The 10,423-nt window shown below is 35.4% G+C and overlaps 1 protein-coding gene across 1 annotated transcript in view; it reads left to right on the top strand.

Annotated features, from left to right (window-relative positions):
- Positions 1-4,314: 4,314 nt before the first annotated feature.
- IL1RAPL1 (interleukin 1 receptor accessory protein like 1) overlaps positions 4,315-10,423 on the top strand; it is a gene marked incomplete at both ends in the record, with an annotated part of 1,089,842 nt that continues 1,083,733 nt past the window's right edge. The window contains one exon of the mRNA XM_081223323.1: positions 4,315-4,396. Within this exon, the coding sequence (XP_081079449.1) occupies positions 4,315-4,396 (82 nt within the window). The remainder of the gene's footprint in view (positions 4,397-10,423) is intronic.

The following is a 10,423-nucleotide window of genomic DNA, read 5'->3' as shown; positions in this document are numbered from 1 at the left end:
CTCAAACTGTATGCCTCAGATCCACTTTTGAAGCTTCCTTTTAACATCACTTCCTTTAATATCACTAAGCTCTATTTATTCCCAAATCTATTCTGTTCTCCCACTATTCACCCCTACTGCATTAAGGCTGACCCTCTTCCTTATCTTCCTGTAACACTGCCTGTTAATTAGTTTCTTCTACCTTCAAACTATACTTTCTAAAACAGATTATTCACCTATAAGCATCCAATGGCTCTTCATTGTCTATACTGCAGAGAATCTTAGGAGTATGTGAAAGGGGATAGGTCAGAATCTCAGATGAGTCATCTTGTGTGTTTTGAAGAAACGTATTCAGTATACATATTGTTTTCAAGATTTAAAAAAAGGTAAAGAAAGTAAAGCTGCATGAAATATTATTGGATGATGAAGTTAGAATATGAGTGGAAAACATTGTAGGGGGCATGGGGGAAAAGTCCCAACATTTACCTAGCATATCTAACTCTTCAGAATCCTACATTGACATCTTCAACCTCTTTCCCTACAGCCCTACAGCCCCTAAGTTGTGGTCTATTTACACTTTATTCCTGAAACTTGCCATTTCACATCCTTGCTGTAATAGTTTCCTATTGGTGTGATAACAAATTTCTACAAACTTAGTGGCTTTAAACAACCTCAAATTTTAATCTTATAGTTCTGGTGGTCTGAAGTCCAAAATGCATTGGACTCACTTGACTAAAATCAAGGTGTTAGCGTGCCTGCATTTCTTCTGGAGGATCCAGGGAAGAATCTGTGCCCTGGCCTTTTCCACCTTCTAGAGGCCACAAAAATTCCTGGGCACATGTCCCGTTCCTCCATCTTCCAAGTGCATTACTCTGATCTCTGACATTTGCTTTCATCCTTATATTTCCTCTTTCTGAATCTGATTCTTCTACTGCCCTTTTATAAGGATGCTTGTGATTACATTGAGCTTACCCTGATAATAGTCTCCCATCTCAAAATCTTTAAATTAACAATAGCTGTAAAGTCTGTTCACCATGTAAGGTAACATATTCACAGGATCCAGGAATTCAAATGTGGGCGTGTTTAGGGGTGGGCCTTATTCTGCCTACCAGACTGATAATTTCACTCATCCTTTGTCCTAGACTCAGAATTCCCTTTCCCTTAGAAAGTCTCTCATTTATGACCTAGCTGAAATGCTGCTTCTAGTGAAAGCTCTTTCCTATGACTTCACCAGATCCAACCAGGAGCAGAATTAATAGATTTCCTCCCTCTACTCCCTCAGCACATTATACTCACCAGATGGCAGTAGGGCCAGTCTAATTAAGTAGGTAAGTATTTGTCTCTCTTATTGGTCTGTGAGCTTTCTTTATTAGGGTGCATTACATTGTCTTTGTGTCCCCACTGCACCATCGCATATGTGCTTAATAAGTGTTTATCAAATGATGAGTTTGAATGCCAAAATTCAACTGCATATAGTAGCAACCACATTCAGTCTTTCATTCATTCATTTTATTTCAGCTAATATTTTTTGAGCATTGAATAAAAAAGGTGAATAAAACACACGTTCTCCCTGGAGGGACTTTGTCTGGTAGAGTAAAAGACATGAAGTTAAAGAGATAAGCTAATAGTGTGGGGTAGCATGTAAAGAAAGCTGGTATATACAGAAAGTTTCACAGGTGAGAGGGATGTGAATTCAGTCTATAATAGTGTTAATATAATAGTAATGATAATAATGATAGTGGTGGCAACAGTCAACTGCAGTAAAAACAGTAACAACAGTAGCTTTCATTTATTCCTATTGTTCTATGTGCCACTGCTGTGCTAGGCACTGTGTTATGTGTACTGTAATAATACCTGTTTTGTAAATGAAGAAACTATTTGCAGAGAAGTTATTTGCCCAAAATTACACAGCTGATAGGTAGCAAAACGGGGTTAAGAACCCAGACAGACTGGTTGCTTATAACCACTGTGATATGCTCATTTTGCATAAGGTTTAGTAGTGATTTATGTGAAGCCAAGTGGTGAATGGTACTCTTTTTTTTGTTTGTTTTGTTTTTAGAGTAAGTTTTATTATGATATAATTCACATAACATAAACTTTACCATTTTAAAGTGTACAATCAGTAGTTTTTAGTATATTCACCCGGTTTTATAACCATCACCACTGTCTAATTCAGAACATTTTCATCACCTCCCCGCAAAGAACCCCTGTACCCATTAGCAGACCCTCCTAATGTTTCCCCCCCACCCAGCCTCTAGCAACCACTAACCTGCCTTCTATCTCTGCAGTTTACCTGGGTGAATGGTATTCTTAACAGGAAATAGGCAAACAATCTCAGGTCCATCCACCCAGAAATTGAAGCTTCTTGAAATTAGGTTGCTGATAGTATGAGTTACTATGTGACACTAAGAAAATAGACAAGAACCTCAGTAAATGTTTATATATAGATTCCATTGGGATTTCTGGGTAGGAATTTTAATTATGCAACAAGTACAACAAAGCTTGAATGTCTATGACTAGATATATTTAATCTTTCCATATAAAATACAGTAAATTGCCTTAAAGAGGTTTGTAAAGATTACTGTAGGTTGACCAAGATGTTGAATGTGTGAAATAATGCTTTTTTGTTTTCTCTAATATTCAACTGTTTTGAGAGATTCAATTAAGGATCTTGTTGTTACCAAATTGATGCTTTCCAAACCAATTTGATTTTAAGAAACAGAATCATAAACTAGCCTGAATGCCTTATAGAAATGAAATGAGTGAGGAAATAGTATCTTGAACAAGAGTAAAGTAATAAGGTAGTTAATAGAAATGAAATGAGTGAGGAAATAGTATCTTGAACAAGAGTAAAGTAATAAGGTAGTTAAGCTGGAAGGTCTTGCAGTGTATAGTTGGATCCTGGAGTTTCTTGGGCAGTGCTGATTAAACTCACACTGAGAGAGGAACTGATTCTCACTGCTAACCTGAAGGCTGAAGATATCAACTTGAAGATTTCCTGCAGCTCCAGTTAGTGCGGTGGCTGGGAAATGGGATTCGGGTTTTAGGAATGCATGCCTGAGTCAGGCTTGCACTTTAATGTGGCAGTTTGTTAGATGTGTCTGTCTGATGAGTCGGCTTTTCGGACTAGGTTTCATTTATGTCTTTATGTGAACTCCAGGTGCTCAGTTAGAAAACTGAAAGAGGCTATCATCATTTACAGGAGCTGGAGTTAAAACAGCTTATTCTCAATGCTATTTAAAAAATTCCCTGACTTTCTGACTAAAATGGTAATGGTGACGCTTTACTGCAAGTGAATGGGATTTGGTTTTGTTTTGTGAATTAAAATGTGTTTTAACAGACTTTTATTAATGCGAATGGCTTAATCATTAAATATACTCAGGTTTCTGAGGCTTTAGGAGAGCAAAAAAAAAATGTGACTGTCAAATCACCATTTCTGCTTCCTCATCTTTAATAAAGTCATAGTGATTGAAAGCTGAAGATGATCAGTCCTCAACTGTCTTGCAAAGAAACTTGTGCTGTCATGGATTGACAATATATTTGAACTGTGTTCTGACTTGCTACTTTTTGAAATTCAGTCTTTCAGCTCTACTATCTCAGGCTTACACAAAAATAAAAGGGAGATGATTTTCTGAGGAAGACAATGTTCATTTCAGTTAATTTCAAATGAAATATTTCTCCCTCTTGAAATCCAAACACTAGGCTAGTGTCCCTTCTGTTCTCCCTCTGAGACCCTTGTAATAAGAAGAAATGATGTATCTTTCTGTAGCTTTCATATACATTGTACTTTATTTCAGTGGAGACAAAGTCTTAAAGTTCTCTGGAAGTATCTTTTAGAGTTTTTAAAAAGAAAATTGTAAAACTATAATTAAATCTTTAGAGGCGTAGATTTCTTCTCAATTGGAAAGAATGATACTGAGTAAAACCATAATCTATTGCAGCATGGAACATCAAAAAATGTCAGTGTTTGGTGATTTATATTTAAAATAAATTGTTAATGAAACAGTAGTTTTGAAGGGATTGTGTCCACTTTTTAAGTACAGTTCGATCCGCTAAATAAAGAGAAATTCTAAACCTTAATTGAGCATAAGATTTTAAAACATTGTAGGGGGCCTATAGAGACATAATTTTGGTATTACTGGTTTTGAACCCCAAGTTCCTAAGGGAGAAAGGAATACAGATTCTGTTCACATTCTTTTTATTTGTGGAATTAATTGCCCCAATTGTGCACAATTAAAAGCCTAACAGAAATCTTATTATATTGCTATGTATTTTAAAAATGTGTGTTTTTCTTCTTTATCTTTGCTTTAGGGAACAGCCTTTAAGAGCTGGAAGATGAAAGCTCCAATTCCGCACTTGATTCTCTTATATGCTACTTTTACTCAGAGTTTGAAGGTTGTGACCAAAAGAGGTTCTGGTAAGCAATGTTCCTTCCCTTTTGCTCATTATGGCTTGAAGTGCTGATGCTACATTTACACATGTACCATTTGTGGAGAGGTTGAGAATTAACCAGGATCCATATTGTGGAAATACTGTAGATTTATCTTTAAATGAGTGGAGCGTAACTCACAGGGAATTAGAAAGGTCAGAGTAGGTTGGAAAAGATGTGGCTTGTTTCGTTAATTACTATGAATTGGAATGAATTCAGTACCTAAAGCTTGTGGTTGATTTCATTTTATAGTATGATTTTCAACATTCTTTATAAAGGGTGTCATTTAAATTTCTGCATGGAAATACTGTGAATTTTTTTTCATGTTAACATTTACCGTCACCATTTCAATGTCAGCTATGCTTAGGGCAGATTCTTTTTAGGATTTTACTTCAGCTGATTGCTTAATTATTTTGCAAGTATTTTAAGAAACCACCAGAGTTATTAAAGAAAGTGTCATGGGGAAGCATCCTAATATGTTAGTAGGAAATATAGAGGTAAAGTAGAATGGTAATATGAAAACAGCTGCTAAATAGAATAATCTTGAGACTTAAGGAAAGTTTTACATGTTATCATACCTCTTGGTTTTCAGTTGACTGTTGATACTTGGAGTTAGAACAATGTATGAGACAATTGAATAAATACTGTTATCTGTGTGAAGTTATATTATGTCTAACAAGTCACTGATAATGCAAAGTCTTACCACACTCACATTTTACAGGGGGTAACAGAATTTTTGAAGCTATAGCTTTTGGGTACAGTGGAGGAAGGAATGTGCTGTGTTTAGTTGCTAGCACTAGAATGTGTTATCTGTTCTAGAGAGACAGTGGGAAAAAGAAGATACCATGTGCAAGAGGCTACAGAGTGTTGTGGTATCAAGAATCGCATGAACAAAAGTATCTTTGGAGTTCAGAATGGGGAAGGAATGAAAGGACTGAGATGGGGCTGCAGCAGCCATTCTCAGTCCCTTAGGTTAAGAGGGTTCAAACTCATATTTGATTCTATAATGAAAAGGAACACATGCAAGGGAGATAGGGAGCAGTCTGCTCTCCTGAGCCCCACCTTGGGAGAAGGTCTGGGGAGGGACTAGGAAGTACTTCATGCATGCTCAGGGGGATGACGGTACAGGGATGAGAGTAAAAGGAATTTGACTGAGCCCATTGGCTCTAGAACTTTTTGGTTGTTGTATAGCTGTTGTATCTGCCATTGATGTGATTGTAGGCAATATGAAAAGAATAGTGTTTCTTTGTTTACACCTTCTTTCGTCTGTTCCTCTTGGTGGATACTTTTGAATGAGAGAAAGCCCTAGGGCAGGATTATGATGTAGTAGCTTTTGCATAGCATATCCATGGAAGTTAGAGTAGGTAGAAGGGGGAAGTAAATTGTGGTGAAAGCTGCGATATTTTCTACAACAGCGATATTTTCTAGAATAGCAGTTTACATTAAAAGCACTTAACATGGATCTTTGAGGTATTGGCCACATAGAAGGGAAACACTCATCTGTATAAGTATTATAACAAAATGAAACTTTCAAAAATGGAAATACTGATTGAGTCTTAAAAACTTCATTTTTCTGGTTGTCATACTTTATTATATAATTTTTTAAAATGTTTGTGTATGTTAAGTCTGTTTTATTTATCAAAATGCAAATGTGATTTTTTTTCCATCATCAACTAGTTGGTGACAGGTCCATTCTATATACTAATTTAGGGAAAATTTTTATTAAATTGGAACTTAACTTTGTATATTTGAGAAACATGGGAGCAAAGCTAGAAATGTGGGACGGTTGGAAAATTCATATCGCCTTCTGCTCCAGAGACTTGAGAAAACTCAGTGACCTGTCTCAAGTTCAATTTTTATTTTAATGATCTGATTACTTTAGGAGGGTGGTAATAAAATGCTGCCCTGAGTTTGGCAAGAGTTCTCAAACCTTGTTCTCTTCTATTTACGAATATGGTTGTCGCATAGCTATTTAATGCGTCCGAAACTGAATGTGTTTTGTATATAATAATATAAAAATGGCGAGGCAGGTACTGAGATTTAGTGGCATGTTTGATTTGTTTACTTTTCTGTATAATGTGAATTAAGATAGCTTCCCCCAGTATCTTTGTTAAGGTCTCACTGGATGGAAGTTTGTTTGATTTTTGAATATTAAGTGTGCAATTTAGATAATGTTACTTTACCCATATACTTTCATAGCTTGCACTCATTTCAACTGATGCCTGTTACCATGGCACCTTTGTTGAAGGAAGCAGATATGTAGCTTACTGAAGAGCGTCATTACTGATCTCCATAGATCAAGTAGAAGAGGAGTGCACTCGGCATCTCCTCCTTAAAAGATTAATGGCTCAATCTTCACACGCAGCCCAACCTATAAAACCAGAGGCACCAAGGCCAGGGAATAAAAATCAATTTTTGATGTTTGATCTTGCATATTAACCAAGAGGGATACTTATCCTTGTTCTTTCTTCTTATTTAATTCTCTTTCTTATTTTCAATTTTGTAAACCTTTTTGAAAGTTCAGTAAACATGTTTTAAAACCCAATGTTTTTCATGTGTCTTTGCTAGAATATTATTTTTAATTCACTGTGAGCATTAGAAAACCAGAACTTGCTATTTTAATAACCAAGAATATATTAGTATGATTATATCGCCCACAGTGACACTGAGTCTTTTAAGGCACGTTAATTGTGTATGGTGTTTACTTTAGGTAAACACATGGTCATTCCATAAAAATTTAGAAGTAGGTATTTGCTTCTCATTAATAGAACTAATTTGAAAGCAATAGGAGCTCTTCGTACACAAGCTGGAGATCTATTATTTTTATCACACTGGCTTACACCCCCATTGCTAGTAATTTAAGGAACAAATTAAATATAAAAAGGCAATTATATTATCATAACATTCTTGATTGAAATATTAAAAATTCAATTTTATAATGTTTTAAATAGCACTTCATGTATGTATATGACTATAGCAGTCAAGGATTTAGTCTGGTCTCTCAGGTAATGTTCTGAAGTTTTGCATATGTTTAGAATCAAGGCCTTTAATATCTATGGGAGCAGATATTCAGCCTTTTTTACACAATAGATTTTTCTCTTGGAACAATTTTTTTACCTTGTTTTTAGTTTTTATAAGCAGCATTTGAAGAAAGAGGTAAAAACTATCAGTATTACCCATTCTCCTCAAGTGCGTGAAGCTTTGTAGCAATCAGAGTTGCTGTCATTTGTAGAATTCTGTACGGAAACCACATGTAAAACAAATTCTTGCTTGGAGGATCTTTGTATCTCAACCAGTTTAGAAAGGTTAACTTAGTGTTCTTGTTGGTTGTTGGTTTGTTTGTCTGTCTGTTTCTCTCTCTCTTTCCCTTCCTTCTTTCCTCCCTCCCTCCCTCCATTTTCTTTATTATTGTATTTGTCTGCAAATGAAATAATCTGTTTTGAATATTTCCATTGTGTCTTTGTAGAACTTGTTTTTAACTATAAAAATATTACCATTACTTTGCTTGAAGGGTTAAAGTCTATGAAATTCTATTTCTTTACAAGGTCATCCCAAGAGGATAGTATGGCCTCTGTTAATAATGACTGTTCTTAAATATTTATTTTTCTTTTGTGTAACTAAGAGAGTTTGGAATAGGATTCAGGGGCGGGGAAATAATCTATACATACAAAGTATTAGTATAGCACTTTTGGGTAACTGAAGTGTGAGTTGTGATTTGGCCTAAGAGTTTGGGACACTGGAGAGAAATGAAGCTAGAGGGACCTGGATGTAGAGATTAGGGAAGAGGAAGAGATCTAGACCTTTTGTCTGTTTCTCCCTGCTCTCACATCCATCCCTAGAATATAAGATGACAAGTGCAAGAACCATGATTTATGTATGCTTATAACCTCTACAGTGCCAAATATGATGTGTGTTTCAGAGTCAGGGTTCAAGGAACTGTCTTAATGAAGTAATGATTATATGAATGAATGAATGAGTGGCTTTAATGTTGAGCCTGGGTTATATCAGTATTAGAAAAATAAAGGTAAAATAAAGACATTTAAGAAAAAAATGTTTTTTATTAACTAGAAAGTACTATAATGTATAATATGAGACCACTGAAGCAAAAAGTGTCTAAGATATGCTAAGGGTTTATATGAAGACAATGAACCTTTGCAAATCATGAGTGTTTTCATGAGATTGAAATGCAGTTCAAAATCTGTTAGAAGGGCAGGAAAATGATTCTTTAAATATTATTATATTGAAATTTTATTAGACTTACTGCTGCTTTAAAGAAGTATAGTCATCATGCAGACGTTTTCGTTTTAATGGTATTGTTCAACATAGACCACCATGAAAAAGGGTGTAGTTCATGATTACTGATAAATGAAACGTAAGCAAGTGACTTCAGAATAGAAAAAGAAGTATTCACAATTATTAGCGCATATGGAGAAGAGGAAGTGACTATAATATATAAACCAAAGATTACATCTTATTCTAGGACGTATTTAAGAATCATTAAAGCTACCAAAAGCAGCCAGCTATTAGAGAGTAAAAGGGTTACCATAGGGAGTTGATCTTCTCTTCATTCTAGAAATTGACAATGGACACTTGTTCGTGTAAAATGATTTAGATGCAATTCTTCCTGACAGCAAGAGGAAAACAAGTCTCTTGAGGGTTTCCCAGACTCATAACTGTAAGCCCAGATAATTTGTAAAAGATATGGGTAGTTAAATAACCAAAGACACAGTTTAGGTTCTAATCTTTGTGTGTGTTATTTTTGGATCATCATTTCTTGAAGTAAAAGAAATTATGCTACTGTATAAAGAGAGGGAGATTTAACTGAATAGGAGTGAGAAAGTCTAGTGGGGTGTTTCCACCTCATGCCAATGTGATTTATGTGTATCAGCTCTCTTGGGTGTTCCTGGATGTCAGTGAGCGTAATTCCACATGATCAAGAGACAACCTAGTCCCCCAGCATCTGCGTTTTATTATGTTACCAAGTGTTTATTCCCAGTTTGTCAAACATGTCAAAAAGTATGAAACATATCTCCTATTTTTCCTTTGGGATAACTTCTGAGGCTTTTTTCCTTTACTTTTTGAAGTTAAAAAAAGTGCACTTTACTTTTTCTTGGGAAAAAAAATCCCTCTCTTCTATTTATCTTACTTTTTAAAATAAATTTTGCAATTAGATCTAGAATAATTTTAATGTTCATTTGAAATGTTTTTAATTAGAATAAGTCTTAACAAACAAATGGACCTTACACTTGACAAATACAATAAAATTATCCAGTATCTTTGTTTAATAATCATGTGATATACTTAAGAATTTCACCATAAACTTACTTGTTCAGTTTTAGTTGTCAATACACTTTTACATAGAGTTGGCATAGACTAACATCAATTGTGGAGACTGATGCCTGGTTCATGGTGAATTTACATGTAGAAGATAAAAGTCAATATGGATTGATCTTGCAAGTTGAGTAGGATTTCAATGAGGAGGGGAATATCCCAAGTTAATGAATATATCAATAGGACAGTGTATCATGGGGATAATAAAACGCATATTCTTCTGCATATTTAAAGGGAGAAGTATAGGAGAGGCAACAGCAGTGAGGAGTCAGTCAGTGGTAGGCATTTTAAATCATGTTACAAAATTGATGTTCATTCTAGAGATAGCACAGAGGTGACCACTGCTGGACCAGAGGTTGAACCCCTGATCCATGGGCCATCTACTGTAGGCTTGAGGGTGATCCATGAGGTGGCTTGGAAATTAGGGACACTGTTGTGTTAGTATCCAAGCTCCTTTAACAAATTACCAAAAATTTAGTGGCTTAAAGCAACACAAATTTATCATCTTATAGCTCTGGAGATCAGATGTCTGAAATAGATTGGTAGGGCTGAGTTCTTTGTGCAGGCTCTAGGGGAAAACCTATTTCATTGTTGTTTCTACCTTCTAATGACTACCTGCATTCCTTGGCTCATGGTCCCCTATCACTCCAACCTCTGCTTCAGTCATCACATCTCTTTCTCTGG

The sequence above is a fragment of the Mesoplodon bidens genome, assembly GCF_964165515.1.
Source record: "Mesoplodon bidens genome assembly, chromosome: X".
Lineage (NCBI taxonomy): Eukaryota > Metazoa > Chordata > Mammalia > Artiodactyla > Ziphiidae > Mesoplodon > Mesoplodon bidens.
The sequence above is the reverse complement of the archived record's forward strand: the minus strand, read 5'-3'. Positions and strand labels throughout refer to the sequence as shown.